The 26901-nt window shown below is 39.8% G+C and overlaps 1 protein-coding gene and 1 long non-coding RNA gene across 5 annotated transcripts in view; one reads left to right on the forward strand and one right to left on the reverse strand.

Moving 5' to 3' along the window:
* The window catches only part of LOC309629796, a 127142-nt gene extending 122593 nt beyond the window's left edge, over positions 1-4549 (reverse strand). The window contains exon 1 of the long non-coding RNA XR_014245218.1: positions 156-4549. This is a non-coding gene — a long non-coding RNA (uncharacterized lncRNA). The remainder of the gene's footprint in view (positions 1-155) is intronic.
* Positions 4550-4953: 404 nt separating this feature from the next.
* The window catches only part of GOLIM4 (golgi integral membrane protein 4), a 75013-nt gene continuing 53065 nt past the window's right edge, over positions 4954-26901 (forward strand). For 2 of the 4 annotated variants that reach the window (XM_082394005.1, XM_082394007.1), the window contains exon 1: positions 4958-5718. In XM_082394005.1, the coding sequence (XP_082250131.1) occupies positions 5532-5718 (187 nt within the window). In that variant the 5' untranslated portion in view covers positions 4958-5531. Of the gene's footprint in view, positions 5719-26901 lie in introns of all 4 variants that reach the window. The other 2 variants (XM_082394008.1, XM_082394006.1) reach the window with 2 other exon arrangements.

The raw sequence follows: 26901 nt of genomic DNA on the forward strand, positions 1-26901 counted from the left end.
CTCCGGGGCAGGTCCCAGGGGTTAGGGTGCCTGATGTGGTGCATGAACGCTTCATTTCTCAGGGAAAAGCTCCGTATTTGTGAGGTCCCTACAGATTGGGGCTCTCTGTGCAGGGGGTGCGGTTTCTGGTGAGAATGTGTCTCTCCCTCTCCTACCTGTCTCGATGTGGCTCTTTTATCCTTTGTTGTGGAGGAGCTGCTCAGCTAGTTTTCAGGTCTCTTTCAGAGGGACTTGTTCCATATGTGTGTCCATGGGAGGAGGTGAATTCAGGATCTTCTACACAGCCATCTTGAACTTCCTCTCAAGACTGGTGGAAGGATTATTTTAGATTAGTATACTTTGTCTTCAAGAAGGAAAGTCCAATGTATTATATGTACATGGGTGGGTGGTGAGGAGTGAAGGGCACAGTCAAAGGCAAGGATTCTGGGAAACTAAAGGCAATTATTAGGATGTTGGATGCCAGGAGTTGGAGTTGAACTAGAGAACAGAATGAGAAGGAGCAGAATAACACAAGACAAATGTTTCTATTTCACAATTTTTATTTGAGCTGAACTTAATCCTGAGGTAACTCGATTCTTCTTAATTTATTTGAAAATTTGCTCTACTTTATTTCTAAGTAAAAACATTGATAGTCCCTTTGTTTTGACTCAAAATGTTCCTGGAAACTAGAGCATAAAGAATGTTTATGAAGCAGGTTATGATTTCCTTTAGGAACAGTTCTGAAACTGAATATAGAATATCTGACCCAGGACTCAGCATTAGATACATCATAATATGACCAGCCATGTCTCATGACGATTAAGAAATTACTATAAATACCTATCATATAACATATAAAATTATAATTCCAATTCTATAAAATGGTCATGGATAAACCAAACGCCTCTTTAATACAAAGGACTCCAACAAACTATACGTTTAGAGGGGAACCTTTAAAGATGTATGTTTCATTGGCCACTGATCTTTTCTGTGGTCCATCTGCTTATCTGAAGTGTTTGAGTTACTGAAGGCAGTGAGCTAGTGAAAAGCTGCCTGAACCAGGCAGCAGAAGATTTGGGAAGTTCGCTTCACTTCTGAGTCTCACTTACGGTCCCTTTCCATTCATTCTAACATTCTATGGAACTAAACTATTTTCTAAAATTAATATGTTAGCTATAATAAACATTAAGCAACAAATTCAAAATAATTTCTTGTGCCATCTTAGAATTTGGAAGAGTTTAGAGTATGATGGATGGTCCTGCTTTAGAAGGTTAAAGAAGTTTGAAATGATAATTTCTGTTTCTTTAGCTACACATCCAGTGGCAAGTAGAACCTTCTAAATCATTTCCTCCATTATCAGAGTGTGCTCACAAAGTATTTACCAGTGGTGCTGATGGTGTGGTTTCTGTTATTGAAAAGCATTTTACTTTTCATCTAATCATCTACTTTCCCCTTTACTCTCCTCTAACTCCTTAAATAGTTCAAAGTTACCCACGTGGCAGCTTAGAGACAGACCAAAGCAAGGCACCAAGACACATTGAGTGGGGTTTCAATTGCTTTGTTAAGCGTTTAGCCACAGGCTTACCTTGTTAATCTGCTAACAATTACCACCAGGTCATTAGCAAAATCTTGTAAAAAGGAGTTATAAAAACATCTCTCACAGAATCCTCAAAAAGACAGAATACCTTGAATGTAGCTTCCTTTACCCCTGGAAACAGGCAGGTACAGGTGGCATGCAGGAAGCCTGTGTGCTAATTAGGTGCTAGCCAAAAGGCAGAGATAAAGAGTGAAGTTTCCTATAGAGAAAAAAAGATAGTTGATTTCAGCAGTTTTCATGTGAAAAGGTTAAAACTCGTTTATTAATACCGAAACGCCATTTAAAATTTTATTTACTTATTTTTAATTGAGTATAATTGACATACAGCATCATATTAGTTTCAGAGGTACAATATAATGATTTGATATATGCATTTATTTGAAATGAGCACTACAATGTCTAGTTAACGTCCATCACCACACCTAGTTATATATTTTTAAAATATGATTTAAAATTCATCATCTTAAGTGTTGATTTCTCTTGCAAATTAAAAAATATTGAATTCAATTTGTAAAGAGATTTAAATGAAAAATTTGCTCTAGGATCCTGAACATTATTAATTTAAAGTCATCTATTTTTATAAATTAGCTGTATCTCTTGACTATAATTTTCTTGCCTTCCCCTATTTTGAAAATGAACAAATTTTGTTAGAATGACAAATTTACTAAAACTGGAGAGAATACTAAGGCTCCCAAATGTTGCCTTAGCCCTTCTCAAATGTAAGATCTTGAAGCTCTTTAATTTCTTCCTGTCTTAGGAATAAAACATTAAACTGGTGAAATTCCTCAAGATTTATTTTTTAAATTTTACATACTATATTGTTAAATATATGGCATACAGAAATATAATTACATACTATTTTTTAAATGCTAGAAACAAAAATAAGATAGAACTTAAAACAGAGCTAGCAAGACCAGTATGAATAGCTCATCTATTTCAAGCTCTGCCCAAAGGCAATGTTATGTAAATTCAATTTATAGACCTTGAATAGCCTCCCCAATGTTGGCCTTTGAAAAGCTCTACACTGATATTTTCAAGAAACTAGCAGCACACTCCAACCTGAAAAAGTAATACTGTGAAGACGCTGCCATTAGTGATTTTATGTACTTCTACATACCCTTCTTGAATTTGAAATAATGGATAAGTTCAGGTAATAATTTTTGTTCTCTTTCAAATTTTATGACTGCAATATTGAGTTGTGTTTTATGACCTACATTTATTATATTCTGTAGAGTCAGCCAGCAGCTTTAGGCAAAGAATACCTTTGGAGTCTGAAATCAGACTTTGGGAAGAAATCAGAGGTTTAAAATGAGTAATCATGTATTCTGGAAGCATAGGAATTTTCCAAAGATTTTAAAAAACAACCAAATCCTGCATACTGTGTAATATATGAGCAATAATTTCCCAGTCCTCTAGACAGTTTCTTTTTCTTTTGTGTCTAGGATAATTATCTATTCATGTATGGGCAAGGATTGTTGCTATAAAACTTAATTTCTTCCAGAGCAGTTTTGGTAGTTTTTTTTGGAGGAAGAGTTTGTTTAGCAAATTGTACACTGACAACGGTGAGGAATTTTCAGTTACGAGGAATTCTGACAAGGTCACAGGAATTACCCAGTCTCAGTTTCCAGTCTCGAGTCACATTGAAAGAATGAAATTTAAACAGTGGTAAATTCAATAACAAGTAACGTTACGTAATATTTACATGACAGGACAAAAACTAAAACTTCAGACCTTTTTCTCTTTAAATTAGGTTCTCACGCTAATGGACCAGATATAATTTGTTTATATAACTTGCTTAAAAAGAATGAGAACCTGGCTTCTATAGGAGAAAGAGATCGAAAGAAGAAGATTGTGACCCGGGTTATAATCCTGTTGCGCTCCTAGCTTTCTAGAAGGTCCTAGAGCTATCACAGTACTTTGATAAGCTTTGCTTTCTTTATTTACCAGTATGTGAGCCAAATACTTAACCTGGCTGTGATGAGATAGTAAATGAAAGCATTTAAAAAATATAATGTAAGTTATCGTTTATTAGGGAAAAGCACATGCCAGGCACACTTAGTTTTCATGGTAGTATAAACGTCACAGGGTAGCTAGGTTGTAAATTTGGTTTCTTTTATGGCTTTTAACACTAAAAAATTTCTGCACCGGGGGCTGTCTTTAAGTTGTATTTGTGGCTAAACAGATCTACCCTCATTTTGAGTACTCACTGGCCATTATTGATAGTGATAACTAAAATCTGGTTGAAGTATCTTAAAAAGTATGCAGTATGTGATAAATTCCATGACATTACTGAGGCACTTAAGAAATAATTTACTTTTTTAGAATTTAGGTCAAGAGCAGAAGCAAAATTATCATTTATGCATAACCTCAATTTTTTTCCCTCAAGTACATAGAAAGGACAAATGTACTATGGATTTTCTTTGAAGAGGTTTGTAGTTATTATGTTTGTTTTACTTGTTTTTACATAGGGAACCTTTGTTGGCCTTTAAAATGTAACTTAGCAGTGTGATGTATTTTTGCCAACAATAGAACAAATACATATGACAAAATAAATGCATACTCATTTCAGCCTGTAAGATTTGTTTTAAAAGTATTCTATTTGCAGCCAGGGAAAACATATGAGATCATTTCTTTCCCCTCTGCCAAAGACAAGCTGATTTCCCCAACCCACGTGTACACTTGAGCGGTAAGTCTAGCATGCTAGCGCGCTCGAGTCTCCGGACTTGTGTCTTGCCATCTGTGAGGACACACGCATCCGCGATAGTACACTGGATGGGGCAAGACTCAGTAGACAAGGCACCTCCGGTTCACAAGAAAATCGTGCTGACCTTGTAGCTATCCCGTGTGCCTGCCGCATCTGCCCACTGGACAGGGAAAGAAAGGGTGCTTGGTGGAGTGTACACAGCTGTTCCTATCCACTCTCTCCCACTTTATACACTGTACTCCTCTCCCCACGTGCGTTCCAAGGGCAGGACCACAAACACACACACACACACACACACACACACACACACACACCCGTATCTCTCTCCAGCGCACTCCGACCTCCCCGCCGCTGGCTCCGCGGCCTCTCCCCGCCACCAGCACTCCACGTGGGCGTACCCCGGCGCCAGGCGGCCGCGCGGCCCACGGAGCCCCTCGCCGGCCCCCGCGCTCGAGGGAAGGCGCGGCCCCGGGGTCGGACGGACAAAGCGGACGTCCAATCGAGCCCGGCACTGCCTCCCCGAAGGGAGGGAGCGGCGGCTCTGACGGGCCCAATGAGCGGGGAGCCCGAGTGGGACTTCCTCCCGGAATCCCGTTGGCCAGAATAGCGGGGCCGTGGGTGACACGTAAGTTAGGTGGGAGGTGGCGGCGGCCGAGGCTCCGCAGCCCCGTCAGTGAAACCGGCCCGCCATCCCCCAAACCCGGCCGGGGCAGCCGGCCCCCACCCAGCTACTCACCCCCGCGGGCCGCGCGCCGAGGCGCCGCCTGGAGCCCGGCTCCCTTTGTTGGGCGCGCACCCCCTCTTGGTGGCAACAAAGTCGCGCAGTGGGAGCCGCCGCGAGGGGGCGGGGAGCGGCAGAGGCGGGACTCCGAGCGCCGCCGGGGGCAGCCGGGCCAAAAAGTGGGGAGGAGGGAACAAGGCAGGCGGCATCTGCGGACCGGCGCGAGGACAGCCCGCTCAGAAGTATGCGGAGGGCCCCCTCCCGGGCCCAGGCACTCGCGGAGACACAGCCTCGCCAAAGTTTGGCGGCGGCGGCTGCCCCGGCGGCGTCGATGGCTGCACGCCCCGCGGCGCGCGGAGGCTGAGCGGGCGCCACTTCCCCTCCGGCCCAGCTTTTGTGTCTCGCGTCTCCTCCTCATGCTGCGTCCGGCCACCTCCTGCGGCGGCCGCTGCTGAGGCGCCCGCTCGGGCCGAGGGGAGGAAGGGACGGCGGCGGCGAGGACGGCCGCGGCGCGGGGTCCCGACGGGACTATGGGAAACGGGATGTGCTCCCGAAAGCAGAAGCGGATCTTCCAGACGCTGCTGCTGCTGACCGTGGTGTTCGGCTTTCTCTATGGCGCGATGCTCTACTACGAGCTGCAGACACAGCTGCGGAAAGCCGAAGCGGTGGCCCTCAAGTACCAGCAGCACCAGGAGTCCCTTTCCGCCCAGTTACAAGGTACGGTTAACGGGACGCGCGCGGCCGGTGGCCAACTTTGCCCCGCGCCTCCCGCCCCGGCTGGAAAAGTGGTTTTGATGAGCTCTTGGCACCGCGGGCACCACCTCTGACCTTCAGGGACATCAGAGGCAAGCCCCGCCGGACCCCGGAGTGTCAGAGATGACACATCCGCATCCTCCCGCTTCCTCCGGTGGTTACATTTGAAATTGGCAGCGCCAGCCCAGGTCCCACTGGGCGATGGATGGGCGGGCACACACTGAGTCTTTTACCCCAGCCCTTGTCAAAGGCCCAGCTGCAATCCGGGCAGACAAGCCAGGATCCCTGCCTCCGCTCCTGCCAGCCCATCCGGAGGGGCACGGTTTCCTGGTTTCTAGGCATTTGCTTTCCAGTTGACGTTGTCAGTAGCCTAAGAAATGGGGAGTTTGGCCGAGATTTCTCAAACTGTGCTGTTTCTTCAAGGGAAATTAAGCCATGACCCGGTGGTCCAAACTAATGGCCCAGTCGAATGGAGCCTAGACCTGCTAGTTTCTTATTTCTGTTAACTCACTAGTGTGACTTTAGAGATGTTGGATGTGTTGGAAAAGTCCACGCTACTGTTCACCATCCTGCAGGTATGTTTTTGGAAAAAGAAAAAAATAAGTTTTATTAAACTGAGTAACTTTCAGTTTGTCCCGGAGAGGTAGGGGTGTGTGTGTGTGTGTGTGTGTGTGTGTGTGTGTGTGTGTGTGTGTGTGTGTGTGTGTGTGTGTGTGTGTGTGTGTGTGTGTGTGTGTGTGTGTGTGTGTGTGTGTGTGTGTGTGTGTGTTAGTTACAGCTAGCCTTGAGAAGTGCAAGAGGAGAAACCTGGTTTTTCACTTTGCCAGACACAGAGCAAACACAACGTGAGCAATACCTGCAGAAAGACGGAAAGCTCCTATCCTTCTATGTTAGAATCCCATTTAACGTAAATTTCGGGAACATAAATGATGCATGACTGCAAAGTAAGCACCATGTGGCCTTCTTAAGAGCAGAGTCGTCCTTTACATATTTTTTGAAAGCTTTTTCTTGTACTTGTGGTTAGTTTTCAACACTTATGCAGCCCTCTCTCCACCAAAAAAAGTAAAAATAGTAAAGGGCTGTGAGTAGTGAAATGTTGATAGTCCTTGCTGATCATGCAAATATAGCTTATTTCATATTACTAGGAAGATACAAGCTGCGTGGATAGTATCTGTCATTGTATATTTGTACAAATATAAAACAGATACCTTTTCGTTGCTTTAGCTATTTTGAATGTTTTCTAGTAAAAAAAAAAATATGAGAGAAAAGGATACACAGCTGATTCTTGGTCTTATTTGCTTTTCCCAATTTAGAAACAAAGGAAGTATTTTTAGCTTACTGAAGCTTGTGTAGCCACAGGCAATGAAAATACGTGAGCTGGGCTTTGCTCAAAAGGAAAATCTGTTTTGATTCAGTCTTACTTTAAAAATTTTTTTCTTTAAAACTTGTTGAAATTTACCCATGAGTTATTGTTGGTATGCAAAATATGGATATTTATTTATTTACTTGTTTACTTAGAAGACACCAGCAGCAGTTAGACCAAGGGAAAAATTTGCCATCCAGTAGTACAATGGCAGGACTGGGTTTTCACACACGTGACTGGAAGGGTGTATATGGTGGATTATGCAAGGTTGATGCCTTGTTCTCTTAGTTCAGGAGAGTCATGAGAGCAGGTACTGTCACATTCACCAATACATCCTCAGCGCTGCACAGTGCCTGACACTCAGGAGGGGGTCAATGTATATACTTATTCAGTCAACAAACAAATTTTAACTGTGGTGAGAAAACTAGTCCCAAGCACTTTTGTCTCCTTTCTCAGACTTCACTTCCTTGTCTGCTTTTTGAAAAAAACCAAGTAACAACAATGAAATATTTTGCCCAAGTAGCACATTTGCCTAAACTCCCAGTGCTGGAGCTCATTGACTGAGGAGGCCCTGATTTCTGAGTCATGGCCTTTATTTGCAGTATTCCATTTAGAAAATCCATCTCAGTTTTTTTTCTCCTTTTATTTGCCTTCTTTTGGTGGTGGTAGTGGGGGAGAGGGGTGGTAAGTGGTAATACAAGACCATTAAAATACACAACATTTGCTTTGCTGCAGTAGATGAAAAAAAAATGTTGTAGCTAGTTTGAACCAGTGGCCTTACAGTCCATTTCTTAATTTAGTCTTTTGCCATTTCCTCTTGAATTGTGGTGCTGCACAGTTGCAATATGATTATGTGTGAAGAATTATTTCCCAAGCAAGCTACAGTTTCTTCTTCTTCTTCTTTTTTTTTTTTTTTTTTTTTTTTACAATTCTTCGTTTTTCACAATTCTATTCTGTAGCATTTATTTTGGATTTCACATCTGCAGGCCATTTAATGAAGATTTTCTGATGGTACGCAGCTTTTGCTTCCCTTTTCCAATGACAAATGACATTTTACTCAGCGGTGCTATGTACACGTATAGATTTGTTTTTAGGACATTAAACTCTCCATTCTTAAGACTTGTTTAGTTATGTGAGATCTCTTGACCTGGCTTGGATTAAAATCAGAGTTAATTACGAGTGGCCTTCTTTTTTTAAAAAATGCCTCTTGAAAAAACGTTATTTGGCCATTAATCTGAAGGTATACATTTGTTAAATGAACATATTTAGGTCATCTTCAGTTTAATAATGGGTTGTACACCAGACATTATTCTGAAAGTAGGTTATGTCTAACTCCAAGTGTATTTTGGAGTAGAACAGTTCCATAAATAGGAAATGGCAGGGGTTACATGGGGAAAGTTCCAGACTTTGGCAATGCTCCGTCCACTAAAAACAAATGTCTGTGTCTGCCAGCCTCTCTATCTTCCATCCATAGTGTTCCTTAATTATATTGAGGAGTGGGGCAGAGGTTACCTCTGGTGGCAGAGGCAGTAGTAACAACCTTTGACCAGCTCAGTGTTTAGTTAACTTAGAATTTTTTTTTTAAAAACTGCTTTTGGGACTTCCCTGGCGATCCAGTGGTTAAGTCTTGGAGCTTCCACTGCAGGGGGCGCGGGTTAGATCCCTGGTCAGGAAACTAAGATCCCACGTTCCTCGCCAAGCAGCCAAAAAAAAAAAAAGCAAAAATGCTTTTGGGGCCATGCACCATTTTCTGTGTCTATAAACAGTGGTTCTCAGCTTTGACTGTCCATTAGAATCACCTGGGGGCAACTCTCAGTCCAATTAACTCGCAATCTGTGGGGTGGAACATACCTGGCAATCTCCCCAGGTGATTGCAATGTGCAGTCAAGGTCGAGAACCACAGCTCTGTAATCTTAAGACTGAGCTGATTCAAACGTTTACTTCGCTGGCTTGGCTGCAAAGACATTTGAGGCTTTTTTCTTTTACCCCAAGCATGTGATTCAAATTCTAGCCCTGCAACTTTTTGTGTGATCTTGGGCCTCATTTTTCTTATTTATATAATGGAGATTAGAGTGACCTATTTTATAAAATACTGTGAGGATAAAATAATTAATACCTGTGAAGCTCCTAGCACATACCTAGCACATAGTAGGTACTGCTCATTCAACCTTAGCTGTTGTTATCATAACAGTCCCTGTTTGAGATATTTGATCATTTTCTCTTCCCAGGGTCGCCATGGGTAAAATTTTGAAATTGGCAGAATTTGTTTTTATAATTAGCTCCTTTTTTGTTGTACCTAAATGAACATCAGAGAAAATAGGCAGACTGGAATAAATCCAAGTACTTTACTCTGGAGAAGGGACCCTCCCTGACAATTTAAATTTAGAATTCAAGTCTGGTTACTAATTAACTCTCTTTATATCATGTCAGATTAGGAGAGGGTGTGATTGCTAGAGGTAGGCAGTAACCTTGTGCAGTAAGATCTGGGAGAGGGATGTAACTATTTAAATTTTTTTTAAAAAGTAGGGGCAAACAGTCCCTCATTCTTAAAACATTGTATTACATTATTGCAGTGCTCCTGGTCTTCCCAGTGATGACCAGAAACCATCAAGAAAAGGTTCATATGATGTCTTCTATGCTCCTATTCCAGATAAGTGTATTACAGTTATTTAAAACAAACACGTTTGGTGCTTCTAAGGGTGACATGGTTATTCAAGTTAGTTGTCCTTTGCATTATGTTCCCCTGAGACGTAGAATGGCCCATTTGCCTGAGCATGAAAACATATTGTATCTGGTTTCTTCTTTGTTTTCAACCTACCCTGAATTTGCTTTAAAAAAAAAAAAAAAAAAGTTCTCCTTCAGCTCAGGACCAGCCTTTTAAAAAATTCTTTCATCTCCAGTGCTAAGTGCTTGGCATATACTGTAGTAGGTGATCAATAAATATATAGGTCTATACCTATATATTCATTGGCTCTCTGCCAATGAATGTGCTTATATATGGTGAGCAGTGAAATGTAGTGGATGTGGGCTGAGGAGTCAAGAGCTCTTGGATTTGATGTCTTGCTATCTTTTTTTTTTTTTTTTTTAACCAGCTGGGTAATCTTGGGTTACCTAACATCTCTGTGATTTGCTTTCATCATATGTAATAATCAGGATAATGGTGTTTATAATAGTTTGTCATAGGATCAATAGTGTTAGTGGGTATACAGTGCTTAGAAGGGTGATACTTGCATTTTGGAGTACTGGGGAACTTCATGTGCAACAGAGTGGTTCACAGACCTCAGTAATTTAGCCCCACGGGTATAGGCAATGCGTAGTAGGGATACTCGTTTTCAAGCGCAAAGTTAGGACGTACAAACATCAATTAGATGTTGTCTATTAAATGGACATTTTCACTGAAATACATACATCGTGCAGTTGAAAGGTGAAATTTATCAAGCTGTTTTTGTTTAATTCTGTTCTATTTTAAAAATGGAACAGACATAAAAACTCTTTATGTAAAAACCCTGCCTTAAGATTTATTTCCTGAATAAAAGATAGATAACTTTTGAAAATATGACTCAGTTAAACATTCTGTTAAATATATATGACATGCACGAATATGTGTGATTCCACACACTGTACCTGCCTTAGTCGTCCCTGTAAATTGGAACTCCCCGATATTGGTTCACCGGGGAAGAGAATTGCTCAGTATCTGTGAGCCTTTTGTTTAAGTCCGAGGTAGAAGACCCAGGCATGTTATACAGTTCACTACATCCAAGTAGATTGGAAAACTTACCTTGACCTTTTAAAATTCCCACCTGTCTTACCAAGAGCTGGGACACAAGACCAGGTTTTAGAGACTTAAGTAATGAGTGAATTGGAGTTTGAGAATGACGACTGAAGCCGGGAGGACGAAAATGCAAATGATTTGAGAGAAAATAGAAGACGTGAGAGAGAGAGAAGGGGACTAACATCAGTTTATGACATTTCAAAGCATTGGGGAAGATTCTTGCCCACATCTGCATGTCCTAAAAAGAAAGAAATGGGGACTAGTGAAGGGGGAGTGGGTTTGGCATCAGATACCGTTTGAATGCAACTCTGGTGTTTACCAATGGAGTGACCTTGAGCAGGCAGGTAACCTCTCTGAACTTCGGTTTCTTCCTAGTTCGCTGGGGATAGCAATGTCTATTTTGCACACTTGCATGGACTAGAAATAATACATCTAATGTGACTGGCACAAATCCCAGAGCGCATCACTATGACATTTACTAGGTAACCAGGACTGCTGTTGCAGGATTAATATTGGGCTACTTTTTATTTTGCCCGCCGTGTATTACATCTAGTAGGTAATAGAGTCATTATCTGTGGTCTAAATGTGGTTCTTTTCAGAGCCATATGCCCACCTTGGCTGAAACTTTTACTTGATTAAAGACACTCTCACTCTGTCTTTTCTACCATATTGACCCTTTTTTGGTGAGACAGGACTTGAGAACACTTTGCATGGTAGCAGCTAAGAGTTGCTGTTTTTCATTTTGACAACTAAGTGTTCTTATTTTATCACTGAGGACAAAATGTGTTTGCTACTTTTGCCAGTCAGTGGTTTATGGGTTTTGTAGCTTTGTTTGGAAGTGAAAGGTATGTATAATATAACTTTACTGTAAAATAAAAATGGCCAACTGTATTTTTCCTTTCAAGCCACTCTTATTTGAAACGAATTTATTTTGATAGAAATTTGAAAATTTCCTTGAAAGAATTAAATTATGTTAAATACATAACCATTTATTGAGTGTCTGCCACATTCAGGTGCTGGGCTTAAGCACGTTACATGCATTTTCTCACCTAACCCTGACTGAGCACTTCGGTGTGAAGGAGCAGTCTGAGACTCAGAGGGGTAAATTCACTTGCCAGTGTCAAGGTCGAATCTAATGACTCTGAACTTGGAACCCCAATGTGACTTCCTAGCCTGTGTTCTTTCCACAGTACTCCATTGCCCTCAAAATTATTTTAGTGTCTCTGCGACAATATTACAGGTTTTGAGAAAGTGGGTTAGGTGGGTCGTGTGAGGATTCAAGGTAAAATTTAGAATCAGAAGTAACAGGTGTGATTATTTGATGCAGCATTTCCAGAGTGTAGGACATTCGGTGCTGTTGAAAAAGGTGATTTTAGTTGATACTGGAGTTGATTTTAGGTGATCTGCAGATGCTGCATAAAATAACATCAAATCACATGAGAAACTTCTGCCCTTTTGAATTCCCTTTCAGTGTTTTCTTGACAAGTCAAGGAGACACTCTCGGTTTGATACTAGAGCCTCTCTCCTAGATATAGTTGCTCATTTGTTTTCAGAGAGCAGACTTCAGGCAGCCAACAGCCTACAAGTAGACTTTAATAATTGTTTTGTTGTTTTATTGTATTTAAATTTTACGGTTACTACCCATTAATGGCACGTTAAGTCAGATTTTTCATTTACAAAGTAGTAGTGTAAAGTTTCCTTTTTAGAAGTTTATGTTAGGGTAAAAAGTGAGCATTTGGCAACCAATTGTACCTAGACAGGTTTTGCATGTGTAAAATAAGAACTCGTGTTATGAGTACCTGCATGTCTTGACGTTTAGGAACGCATCACTTGGTGATGCAGACACTGAATCCTACAGTTAAGAAAACAATCCCGAAGAGGATGGATCACTTAGCATGTCTCAAGCTGAGCCCAGAGCCCACGTACGCTGATTTCCAGAACAGCGTAGCACTCCTCACGGCGCCCGGCTGGAGACCGGCAGCACCCGCCTCTCTGTCTGAGCAGCATGGGTGTTGCTATTTTTAAACAATGCTATGTATTTCTGAATGGCACACTTGTGTTCTTTGTTTTTATTGGCCCGTGGGTGCTTTTCCAGAGGACATGCCAGCCACTGCCCTACACTAATAAGGCTCACTAAATAGGCTCATAGCCTGGAGGGACATGGGCATGAAATAAATTGCTCGTTATAATAGTATGACATTTAAAAAAAAATACTGCTTTAGCTATTTTTCACATATAAAATGTCACAATATGATACGTAGTGAATAGAAAAGTGAAAGATGTGCTGTCATTCTGAAGAATGAGGCATTTTAGAACATTTGAATGACACCATTTCCTTTCCTTTGAGAGTAAGTGAACTTAAGAAAAATATATAATCATTTTAGGAGAGTCAAACATTCTATTTCCCATTTCACCTCTCATTTAAAGCCCTTCTTTAAGTGGAATTTTTGTAAAAAAAAAAAATTCTACAAATCAAGGTATGTAAGAGAACTTTGACGTTGCTTGTATGCTCTAGACAATAGCTATGATACTATAAAATAAGTATTCTAAATGTAGATTAATATTGGGCAGCTGATAAATTTCTTGATTAGTTTGGTTAGTGTAGAACAGTTTATCAAGTTTTACATTAGTGAGATTTAATATTGTAAATCTATGCTTCCTACTGCAATAATCTCTCAACCTATTAACAAACATTTAGAGGTAAGTTTTAAAAGGACTTTATATCCTTTTTAAAGGTTTGATTCTGTAAAACATGTTAAATAGTCCTGATGTCAAACATCACTTTTATTAGAAGATGAAAAATATATCCTCTTTACTAGATAGGTGAGTATCAGCTCAAAATCCAGAAGTCATCTAAGTTTTATCCAGGTGTGGGTATGGCTCCTTGGATATAGTTCCTCAAGTACAACTTCTCAAGTATAGTTCCTCTTCATTGGTAGATCTGTGAGACTAAACCTCAACATAAGCAACATACAACAGTGGGCCAGGTATACAATACCTACATATTCTTATTCAAAATAGCGGAAAGTGCAAGGTGTGTAGGAGTGGCTGGTCCATGAAAATTCTGAAATCCAGTTAGGCAAATGTTCCTCAACTAGGTACAGGCCCGGGAATAATTCTCCATGGTTCTTGATTCTACCCTATGGACTACTGAGTCATGCTTCGTTTTTTCATGAAAGGTAGCATGTGTTGGCAGCTGAGTTTTCTCAGTCAGCTTCCTGCCTGTAGAATTTGGGGCATCTATGGCCTTTTTGCATTTAGGACCGTCTGCATTCCTTCCAGTCCAAACTGGCAGTGTATCTGCTGGTAAAATCCTCGCAAAATTTGTGTGGGTCTCCTGTGAAACTTGTTGAGGTTTACTCTGTTCGACAAAAAACCACACCCATCTTGGAGATGATTCCTTCTCTACCTTGAGTTTCTGCAGAGGCAAGGGAGAGACAATGCCCTTTAACTTACCAAAGGCCTGTTGAGAGTATCCGTGAGTCACACCCTTAAAGTTGTAGGAGATCCTGTGGTCTGATTGAATAGTACTCTGAGATGCCATGTTTCCCAGGGCTTACCAAAAGGATTTCAGAAGCTACACCGTTGATCTCACTTTAGACCATGTTTTCTCAGACAGTTCCCTAGAAATGATCTTTGCTTGGAAACTATTTCTTAACTTTAGCATTGTTTGCTGTCTAGAGAGACTGAGGATTTTCAAAACCTTCGGGTCCTGCCTCCTTTTTTGTTTGGTAGTCCCTCCCCCGATTTATATTCTCATAGTTTGCTATAAACAGCAAGAAGGAACCAGGTAGCATCTTCAGTACTTTGCTGGGAAAGCTCCTTAACTAAATCACCCAGTTCATTTGGCACTTTTTAAACGTCTCACATAAATGCATGGGTCTGCAGGTCCCGTAACTACACGTAAGTGTCGTATTGTTAAACCTTTTGCCACTATGTAATTTCTAGTTTCCAATAAGATTTTCCTCACCTTCATTCATACCCTTAATAGAAATCTCTTCAAAGTCCAATATTCTGTGAACAATGTGTCCAAGGCACTTTACACTGTCACTGGCACTCTTCTTAGGCCCACTACATGGTTCCAAAGCCTCTACCACCTTTTAGGTTTTTGTCATGGCAGCACCCCACTTCTAAAATCTAGATTAGTTATCCTGTTGCATAGCAGATTACCCCCAAACTGAATCGGCTTAGAATGACAAATACTATCTCACAGTTTTTGCTGGAAAGGAATCGACTTAGCTGGGTGATTCTCTCAAGATCTCTGTCTCACGATGTTGCAGTCAAACAGCCGATCAGGGTTGTAGTCATCTCAAAATTTGACCGGGACTGAAGGCTCTGCTTCAGAATTCACTGATGTGGTTGTTGGCAGGCCTCAGAAGATCCAATTCCAATCTCACTCATCCGGGCCTTTCTGAAGGAACTTCCATGATTCCAACCTGGAACTTACAACGTAATAGCTGGCTTCCCTCAGGGCAGGAGATCCAAGAGAACGCTAGAGAGAGAGCGTGTATGAACCCAAGATGAAAGTGAAAGTATTTTAATCACCTAATCTTGAAGGTGATAACTCATCACTTTCTGCCATATTCTGTTCATTAGAATCTAATCACCAAGTCCAGCCTATGCTCAAGGGCAAGAATGACAGAAAGTAAGGATCACCTGGGGCCATCTTAGTAGCTGCCTCCCACAAGGTGAGAATGACATTGTCATTGTTGGCATTCTTCGAGCACTTGCTATGTGCCAGGCACTGTTCTAAATTATATTCTTGGAATATCCAACATAATACTTTCGTTAAAATGTTCTATATATTAAAATGTGATTTACCATTTAATTTGACATATATTAGTAAGAAGTGGCATTTGTAAGAAGTCATGGCACTACAGAGGGAAATTATCTGCCGTTTAAACCATCTGACCTGGAAGAATTAAAATTGAAAGAGATTTCCAGGTATCTCTCAGAAGTATAAACCTAATAACTAGGAGGCTGTTAGGGGAAATCCCAAAGTGGAAGCCATCCTGTCCTTGGGGAGTTTCAAAATCCATTGACAATTTGTGAAAATTTCCCACTCCTACAAATGACTGTATTTCTTTGGCAAGTAGATAGGAATGCAGTGCAGTGTGTTTGTTCATATAGTATTTTCATTTGCTTCTGAATGTTCCTTCTGACTTCATATAGCCTGCAGTCCTTGGTGAAGACCTCATTATTTGATAATCAGAAGATATATTTTTTAATGGAGTTCAACTGGTCTTAGAAAGATAAATATCTTTGATTTAAAGAAAGAGCATTAATTGCATGACTAGTAATTTCAACTTGTTCATTCATCCCTATTTTGAAAGTCAAGTTTTAAATATTGCAATACATGAGGTATTCTTTTGTGATGTCGATAAAATAAAAAATAGAGCATATGAGCATATTATGAAAAAGTCATTAAATGTTTTATGAACAATTGTAATTTCAAATTCACAGTACCGCCTCACTCTTCCAAACATACTTTAATAATTAGAGATACATGAGATGAATATTTCTGTTTTCCATTTGACTTCCATTGTACTTTCCTAAACATATTTCTGTAAGAGATTAGATCGGGAAGTGGGTGGAGAATATTTTGTCAAAATGTTTGAGGCCATACTTGATTCACACATCAGGGAGAGTTCTGTTCTTGTCAGTGAGAAGTTGCTGTTGAATTTCTAGGAAATCAGTGATTCTCTTCCTGCTCTCCTGCTATCTATGTGGGTGCCAGATTGCTGCCGTAATCCTCTCTGTTAGGCTGGGTTGCTGGGGACGTCTCTTGGTGATACTGTCAGTGATTGTAAGTCCTTTGGGACATGTGGTCTCTGTTCTCTGTCCCAAAAACCAAAATGGGAAAATTCCCCACGTGTTCTACAGTATAGTACTAACATGTGCAGTGTGGTTCTTAGGGACACCTAACAGGCTGCAGATTGTCTTTTTCTCATTTACCTTTTGCTCCCTGGGTTGGTCAGGGTCCATATGGATTAAGCTAGCAGATGCTCTTTTCTGTTGAAACTGCCCAAGGAAGCAGTAGCTACTAACCCAGTTAGCTAGAATGATGGTATTTTTGAATACATGTGAGACCCCATTTTTTAGCCCCCGAGAAGTGTTCATCTGAGGGTCCCACAGTAGCAATACTTTGAGCAGAGACCGAGCCTTTAAAGAAAGACTGCTTTGTTTTTATTGCAGGCCTCCAGCTGTTCTCAAAACTGCCTCCTATGTGGAGGCAGCTCAGTCCTAAGACCACATCGTGTGTCTTGTCTGTGAACCCTCTCTTCCCTGAGGGTGGCATTTTCAATTTGGGATCTGTGGGGTGTATGAATTTTCTGAAAATTTATGTCAATTTTGTATAAGTGCCTTTTTCCAAGACAGACGCTGCATCTTTTATCAGATCCTCAAAGCATCAGTGACCTGAAAAAGGTTAAGAACCCCTGCTTTCGGGCAAATTCCCCCTTCTGAGGTTTTTTTAAGTCCATCTTGGAATTTGACCTCCCCTGGTTCCACGCCATGAACCCTCTAGAAAGTGGCCAGGTTTGTAATGGAGTCATCGGTGCTGACTGCTATTCCTCTAAAGCCCAAACCCACTGCACCTCCCTCAAATGTAAGAATCCTGATTAGAGATTTAAGTGACATCTAATAAATTGCATTCCTAGAATCCACTAGTAATTGCTTAGTAAATAATAAAAAAAAATGCCTTGCTATCACATGAGACATTTATGCTTTTCAAATTGCTTTGTATTCATGATATCATTTGGTCCTGAAAACGCTGTGATGTTGAGTAAAGCAATATGCAATATTATTACCATTTTGAATTTGGGGAAACAGAAGTCACACAGCAAGACAGTGACACACTTGGGATTAATGCTCAAATTGCTTGAATCGTAACTCAGGACTCTTACTAATCCTCAGTTTCCAAGGCTCCCTCACCCTGGAGCTAAAAGGAGGCTTTGACAGTACCTATTCACAAAACAGAGTTTTTTACTTTGCCTCCTCAGAGTTAAGAATATTCCCAGATGGTGCCGCAGCTGGACTTGAGAACCGGCCTCCTTGGGGTCCGCTGCCATCCCCCACCACTTCCCATCTCCGTGTCCTCGGAAGGTGCTGCTGGCTGCTCACGCTACCGCTTGCTGCTTCACCTCTGCAGCTTTCTACTGTCAGCAGCATGTTCACGGTGTCCCTCTCTGCATCTCGTGCCCTGAAGGATGGAGGCAGGCTCCACAGGGTTGGGTCCCAGGGTAATAAGAGTGATAGTCAGTGTGGTGAACTTGGCTTCACCGCCCTTTCGATCTCTCTCCGGCACATTGTCCTTGATCCAAAATTAGGGGCTTGGGCTGTCCCTAACCGTCAGATGATTCTTTCTCAGACTCCTCCACAACCTGGGGTGTAGACATGGCACGGGCCCACACCGGGATCCTGCTAACTTTCACCACAGGCTCTGTAGCTTCACCTTGACTTCACAGGGGGGCTTTGAAGCTCACCACTCAACTGATTCTCCAGCTGTGTTTTTTAGTTTCCAGATGTAGAAGCCAAATCACTCCTAAATAAATCACAGATTGGAAAAACAGGAAAGAAGCTTTGTAGAACCCAGGTTGCAAAGAGCAGCATATGGATATGTTTTGGTTTGGCCCACACAGTGCTTGGAAAAATTTCACGGTAGTTGTCTACATGGAAAAAGAAAGATATTTCATGTGAGCATCCGGATTTCCAACTTTGTCTGAAAAGTCATAGGATCCCCTCGACACTGCGCTGCATTCCCGCGTGGCCTGTGTTTTGAGTGCGGCATGTGGGCTTCGGTTGGCACACATTTCTGCTGGGAATTCTTCCTCTCGAATACCTCCTTTAGTTTATCAATGAAGAAAGCGAGCCTCAGAGAGATCGAATGACTTGACAACTATGCTGTCCAGTGTGGTAGCCACTGGTCCTGTGTGGCAGAAGCACTTAGAGTGCAGTTAGTGTGTGACTGAGGAATGGAATTTCATATTTTAACTAATTTAAACTTAAAATTTTTAGCCGAAGCATTGTGAAATATTTTTCTGTTAAACACAACTTTATTGCTTTGGTGGCACTACATTTCGATGAACTCTTGGGTCGCATTAGATCTTATTGGTGTATTGCAGTGCACATGTACTTCCTACCTTTTAAAATGTGGCTGCTAGAAATCTAACAATTACAAATGTAGTTTACGGTGTATTTCTGTTGGACAGTGTTGACCTGACAGAGCTCACACAGCTTGTTGGTGGAAAGTCTGGAATTTGTCAGCTGATATCCACGGTTCTAACCATTCTTTTTCTCTATTACTACACTCTTGCCCAACTTTCCTTCTAATTCTCAAAACCTTTTCATTATACCAGACAATCTCATAAACCCCTGTAAGAGTTTATTTTTCCTCATTTTTGAATGGCACATGATACAGAAATGATTTTATGTAAATGAAAATTTAGCTTTGTGTATTATCAATGATCATATAATAAAGGTAATTTTAAAGATAATATAATTAATATTCATGATATATAAAGACTAAAATTATTTTTCTCATTTTAATTGACACTGACCATTTAGTTGTCTCTGAATTATTTGTCTAAGAAAACAATTTTCAACACATTCAAAATAACATTGTATTTGATTTTCGACACAGATGTATATTAAAATGTGGTCTAAAATTAGTTACATATTGTAGCTCTAAAACTAGACAAAATTACTTTTAGACTTAATATATTGAGTTCCTATATTTGACATGAGAAGAAAGAAATCAAACACTTCACAAAACACTGGGCATGTGAATAGCCCAATCAAGTCTAATGTTTACTTTCCTTTTTTACATTTTAGTTATTATGAATTGTGACATACATACATAAAAGTGTACAAATTGTAAGCAAGGCAGTTTGATGAATTTTCACAAACACATTTGTATAATCAGCAACCTGATCAAAACACATAATACCAGCACCCCGGAAGTTTCCTTGAGCCCCTTTCAGTCACTAACTGTCCCCCACCCCCTAAGGATAATTGCTGTGAATTGATTTTGCCTGTTTTTTTACTTTACATAAATGAAATCAAACAATATATAATCTTGTTTCTGACTTTTTTTTTTTTTAATATTTATTTATTTATTTTATTTATTTATTTGGTTGTGCTGGGTCTTAGTTGCGGCAGGTGTGCTCCTTAGTTGTGGCTCACAGGCTCCTTAGTTGCAGCTTGTGGGCTCCTTAGTTGTGGCATGCAAACTCTTAGTTGTGGCATGCATGTGGGGATCTAGTTCCCTGACCAGGGATCGAACCTGGGCCTCCTGCATTGGGAGCGTGCAGTCTTAACCACTGCGCCACCAGGGAGGTCCCCTGACTTCTTTTTCTTAACATTGTTTGTGAGATTCATCCAAGCTATTACATGTAGTTATAGATTGTTCACTTCTTTTAGTGTGCCATCTTATATGTCTATCACAATTTATCCATTCTACTATTGATAAGCATTTGAGTAATCTGCTGCTATGAATGCTCTAGTTCCTTTTGACTTCTTTTTTTTTTAAGGGCTAGTGACTTCTTGATGTGCTTGATGACTATTTTGAGTAAGATAATGCAACTTAAGGACTATTTTGAGTGCATTTGCAAAATTGTTATTTTATTATTTCCCTTCTACTAGTGCTAATTTAATATCCTTATGCATCCTGTCTGTATGCACTGGACTATTATCAGTACAAATTTAAAAATATGAGCAAAAATAAAAACAACTAAAACCTAACATTCAAAATACAAGTATTGGTGTCATTGCTCAGCCAAGGATAAGGATAAGCTGCCCAAGGGTCCGTCCAGATGTGAGCTGACTTATCTGTTTTCCATTCACCATCATTCCTGCTCTTTTGATACATTCTTTTCCCATTTGTGTTGTGTAAAAGGGTCATTTTTAAAGTAATTATTTTATTTAAAAAGTGGAAATTAAAATAGGCCTGATTACCGCCTTTTGTTAATTTACTGAAACAGGTTCACAATCCCCCTGATTTGGGAACACTGCCTCTCACTGGAAGGGTCCAGAGGATAACTGAGCATTTGGGAGCAATGTTATAGAGTTAACTCAAATATCTGGTGGGTGGTTGAAGTAGCCTTAAGAATCTTTCTAAGCTAAAATATTGTTTTTATATTCTGTGATGCTAGCTTTAGTGAACAATAATGAAAATAAGAATTATTTGTAGTGACTCATGCTCAGCCAATTATTAATATACAGTTTTCACACTGTATATTAGTTTTGCTTTATTATATATAAATGGCTAAAAAGGCAATGATGTTCTTGGAATTGATTCATGAAAATCTCATTACTTTTATAACTTGTCTTAATTGAATTGTGTTAGGCCACAGTTTGTCTTCATACAAATTATGACAGAAAAAAACTAATAAAATATTTGTGTAAACAAAAATCTACCCTACTTTTTAAAAGAATAGATTTCTAAATCACTTAGCATAAAAAGGAAAGACATCCTCCTAGCCACAGAATTAACAGATGATTCCTGTCTTGTGATTCAGGCAGACCCTAAAAGTATTATTATTCAAAAGTAACAAAACTGTACTTTCTAAACTCTTCTTTAATTCAAGATTTTTACTAATTTATACTGGTTCCCCCTCCTAACACTGCTTAGTTCACACCTGCGAGGTTTTGAAGGGAAGCTATTCAGGAACTGCTCAAAAAACCAGCGGTTTTTGAGCGGTTCTGTAGTATTTCAGATAGTTAGGGAGATGGGTTACTTTCAGTTCACTTAGAGAACTGCTTGGTAAATTGTAGACATATCTGAGGTTACAAAATTATAACTTGGGTTTGTTAAAATATAGTTTATTTGGCATATCGTAGTTTATTTCTGAGAATTAGACTTCATAGAATATCTTTCTATGACAACTTTTTCTTTAAAAATTCCTTTATTAAAAAGATTTCTAATTCTGTTTTCTGGAATAGAAGATAGCCAAAGAAAATTACTATTATTAATTTAGGATAGGTAATCCAAGGAGGTGTGGTTTGATGCAACTAATGTTACATGAGTAGCCATATAAAGATACTGAACATTGATATATTTTTGTTTTGTAACAATTTCAAAATCTCAGTTCCTTAAAAGAACAAGCATATTCATGGTCACAGGTCTGCAGTTTGTTTGTGATTTGACCACTGTCGACTGGGCTTGCCTGGGACTGATTTGTCTGGATCTAGGCGTAGACAAGCTTGGAACTGACTCACTGTCATTTCTATTATCCCGTTGACCAGGTAAGACACGCGGTCAATGCCAACATTGATGGACTGGGGCGTGGAAGAACATTCTGTGCACAGCTAGGCACTACTGCCTGGGTGGCAGGGTGTGAGTACATAATTACAGTAGTGAGGGGTGAAAAATTAGGAGTGATGACCCTATGTACTATAGTCAATTTCAAAATTGGTACAGTGTGAGATAAAAGAAGAAAGCTTCCTTCATTTGAAGAATTATTTTACAGTGATTTGACGTAGACTTTTAAAAAAGTTAACATAATTTTAGTCATATTTGAGTTTTCTTGGCAAAAGGAATGAGTTCATAATGAAAAGGCACGTAGCATAAATTATAAACAAAAGGCAATGAGTATATATGTTCTTTTAATCAACAAACTTTTTCTGAAGCACCTGCTGTCCACAGGCTCTCTTGGGGGATATAATAATTTTACTGGTGCTGCCATTAAGAGATAGACCGTAAATGAAGTATCCTTTAAAGCTGAAGGCTTTTCTATCGGATTTTTATGACTGCTCTTTCAGTGACATAGAATAAGTAGAACTTCTCCACTGAAGTATTTCAACATTTAATATGCTGATTTTAGCAGCAAAAACAAATGTGATCAAATACAGGATTTAATTTAATACACTGATTTATGTGGGTTAAGAAAAAACTAGAACAATATAGAACATGGACCCATGGATAGGCTTGGACATTTAAATTTTTTTGTAGACTGCTCATGGATATGCAAGTAATGCTTGGCTTTTTAAAAATATTCATTATATATTCACTAGGATTCTTTTCTTTAAAAAAATTAAATGAAAAAATTATGCCAGGGCTTCCCTGGTGGCGCAGTGGTTAAGAATCCACCTGCCAATGCAGGGGACATGGGTTTGAGCCCTGGTCCAGGAAGATCCCACATGCCGTGGAGCAACTAAGCCCGTGCGCCACAACTGCTGAGCCTGCACTCTGGAGCCCGCGAGCCACAACTACTGAGCCCATGCGCTGCAACTACTGAAGCCCGTCTGCCTAGAGCCCAGGCTCTGCAACAAGAGAAGCCAGCACAATGAAGAGTAGCCCCCTGCTCGCCGCAACTAGAGAAAGCCCGCGTGCGACAACGAAGACCCAAGGCAGCCAAAAATAAATAAATTTAAAAAATTATGCCATTAGTATTTACTTGAAGGTTCTAGCGCCTACTATGGCAGCTATATATTTTTATACCCAAGGTCTTGGGAAAAAAATATGGAAAATTTAGAGAGATGGGTGCCCTGTCTTTTTGTCAGTCTTTCTGTCTTTTTAAAGATTTATCTAATTTTAAGCATTTCTTTAAAACACCCTTATTTTTCAAGTTGCATATTTATTAATTCCTTCCATTTAATGTGAGATATATATATATGTATATATATATAGTATATATGTGTGTGTATGATTAGTAAGTTAAGAATTATATTGGTCTTCTGTAGTAAGATAATCCTAATAACAATTTATTTATATTTTTACTTGTTAAAGCTTGATTCTTCATGTCTCAGCTTGAGAATATTAGAACTTTTTTTTTTTACTAAAAAAGGGAAACTGAAGGCTGGTCCCCAGGTACAAAAATATGGCCTTGATTTGGAAATAAATATTTCCTGTGAGTCGTCCTGACATGCTTTTTGTGTATACAATAGAAGAAGCAGTAAGAAAGGCAGGTTTTTTTGACAAATTCACTTCTGTACTTGTGAACAATGCCTGCTCAGAAAATTTTCAGAGTAGGAACATGTAGATTCTTGTTAAGCCCCAGTAAGTAAAACTCTAATACTCTATGAAACCAGTGAATAATTGGCCAGTTACCATGTATTTGTTCTTTAACTTAAAGAAATACTTCCTGTCTTTAACTTTGTCCCTTTGGACATATGTCGATGTGGAAAGAAAATCTGACTTTATATTTGGTTTTCCTTATCTCTGTTTTATTACTTTTTTTTTTTTAAACTCTGCTAGTTGATTGCTTAAATACTTTTTTTTTTTTAAAACACTCTGGTTGGCACCAATTGGACCAGATGCCAAAGAGAACATTTCTACTGACTGCTTAATTATTTTGTAAAGGGAAGAGTCTTACCAGGCCCCACAGCATTTTAACTGCAAGAAATTACAATTTTTAACCATCACACCAAGAATTATGTCTTGAACTTTGAGTTGTGTCTCATTCGATCATATCTAATTTCCCCTCTTTCTAGGTCTGTTCTGGTGTTATCCAGGTGACTCAAAAACCTATTGGCATGGTGTAGACTACGTGCATGCTTTTTATATAGTTGTGTTGCCTCCACTTTGAAAATACATTTCCTGAATCTTACCAATCTGTGATATTTCTGTTTCTAACATCCTAGTCTGATTACCTGTCATCTCTTGACTGGGCTAGTTGCAGGAAGCTTCTACCTGGTTTTCTTGCTTCCACCCTTACCTCCCACATAGTAGCTCAGTAGTTTATAAAGATTATTCATTGTAAAATATAGGGTAGGTAATATTTCCTATCTCTCTTTAAGAAAAATTTCACTTTTCTCTTACCACTTGGTTGTGCTTCACCAAGTTTCCAACCACATGGGCCTTTTACCTGTTGCAGTGACACCCCAAGCTCACAGCCTTCTCAGAGTCTTTAAACCTGCTATTCTCTCTACCTGGAATCTTCTTCCCTAAGATCTCTTCATCATTGACTGACTCCCTTTTATTCAGGCCTCAGCTCAGATGCCAACTCCTACAAAGGCAGCAGTGTTAGCTGTCTATTGCTGCGTAACAAATTACCCCCGAACTTAGCACTTTCAAGTAACAAACATATGTAACCATTAACTGTTTCACATAGCTTCCTGAGGGTCATGAATCTAGGAGCAGCTTAGCTGGACAGTTCTGGCTCAGGGTCTCTCATGAGGCTGTACTCAAGCTGTTGGCTGGGCTACAGTCGTCTCAGGATGGGCTGGGGGAGGATCCACTTCCAAACTCGTTCACGTGGTTGCTGGCGGGCTTCAGCTTCTCACTGTTGGTCAGATACCTCTGTTTTCCACTACAGAATGCCCCTCCATAGATTGCCTGAGTGTCCTCATGATGTGGCATCCCCCACAGAGTGAGGGATCTAACAGAGGAAGAGCCCAACACAGAAGCCAGGCTTTTATAATCAAATCCACTTGCGCTGGATGCTATCAATCACGCAGACCAACCCTGGTACAGTGTAGGAGGGGAGTGCACAAGAGTATGAGTACCAGGCGGTGTGGGGATCATAGGGAACCATCTGGAAGGCTGGCTACTACAGCACCCCATGGGAATTTCACTGGTTACTTTTGAGAAGCCCGCATCTTTCATATTTTTTACCCCTGAACAATCTTTAGAAGTCATAGCTGCGTCTCTTCCTTGATATAAGGGAATAAGCTGAAAAATGATGATAGCTCTCTATCCCATTATCCTACATTATTATCTTTTTGCACAGATGACTATCTGAAATCCTGTATTGTATCTCCTTGTTAATTGTATCTTGTTTGTCTGTCTTCCTCTATGAGAGTATGAGACCTTGAATTCAGAAAACGGGTATTTCATGTCCACTATTTTAATCCTTGGGCTTAGAACAATGCCTGAAATGTAGTAGATCATTTTGTGATAAATGAACACATAGGTTACCTTTTCAACCATTTCATATGGAAGTTGTTTCTACAGGCATCCCTGTATTCTAAAATTGAGTGTACTGAACATAAATTTCATTAGTTTAAGTAATATTTGCTGAGTTTACCTTATGTAGAAGGCACTGTGCTAGATACTCTGAAGTTACAAACGAAATAATCTTACCCCCAAATGGTCTTTACCCCCAACGAGTCCTTTAAGTAAGGGAGGGTATGTGCCATATGAGAACAAGTGAAATAACAAGTAAAGTAAAGAATGAGTAAAATAAAGAAGAGGGAAAAAATTGCAGTGCGAGAGGCAGAGTGAGAATTGGAGGAGGCTTCACAATAGAAGGCCCTCTTGATGTCTTAGGGTCAGTATGTTATTTTGTCGTGTAATATTGTGTTTCTTTTAGCATTCTCAGAATGTAAGAAGGAAAAAAACCATATTTCCTGAACAACTAAAAAGTCAGGAAGCCTGGTCTACAAGAGTATTATAGATATGGTAAATTGTTTAGTTATGTATTTTTAAAGATCACCTTGCTGAAATGACTAAAAATAAAGGAAATCATGTTTCATAATGTGTGGTTGTCATCATATATAGAGCAGTTGCCCATACTTTAAATAGCCTTCAATCAGTGTATCTTTGCAATTCGTTCTCCGAGTAACAATTGTATTCTTGTATTGTATAGTATTCTTCACTGTTATCAGCTTCTTATGGTAGTCATTCTGTCTCCCTCGCCTTAAAAGTTGCTTCATCTAATTTTGCCGTGGACTTGGAAGCCCAGTAACCACGCTTGATAGAATTACGTATAATAAGAATAAACGAGACTATGAAAGAGTTTTCAAGTAATTAAGTTTTAAGGGAGGTTTTCTTTTTAGTTTAGCTCTTGGTGGCTCATTTTTTCATCTTTCTGGTACTCACCTGTGTTTTAACAACTTCTCTTAATAGACAAGATGCTGTTTTACTTAGGTTTGCTGTTGAACTTTTTGTCTCTGTTCAATATATCACAGTTGGCTTTGAAGTCAGACTGACTCATAAGTCTGCCAAATTTTAGTTTTACGTCCTTAAACAAATTGTTGTATCTTTCTGAGCCTGATTTTTAAAAAGTTGTATCTTACCGTGTCGATGTAAAGAGTAAATATGTTAAAGGCCTAGAACGTTACTGGCATGGAT

The sequence above is a fragment of the Balaenoptera borealis genome (genome assembly GCF_965194805.1).
Source record: "Balaenoptera borealis genome assembly, chromosome: 5".
NCBI classification, from domain to species: domain Eukaryota; kingdom Metazoa; phylum Chordata; class Mammalia; order Artiodactyla; family Balaenopteridae; genus Balaenoptera; species Balaenoptera borealis.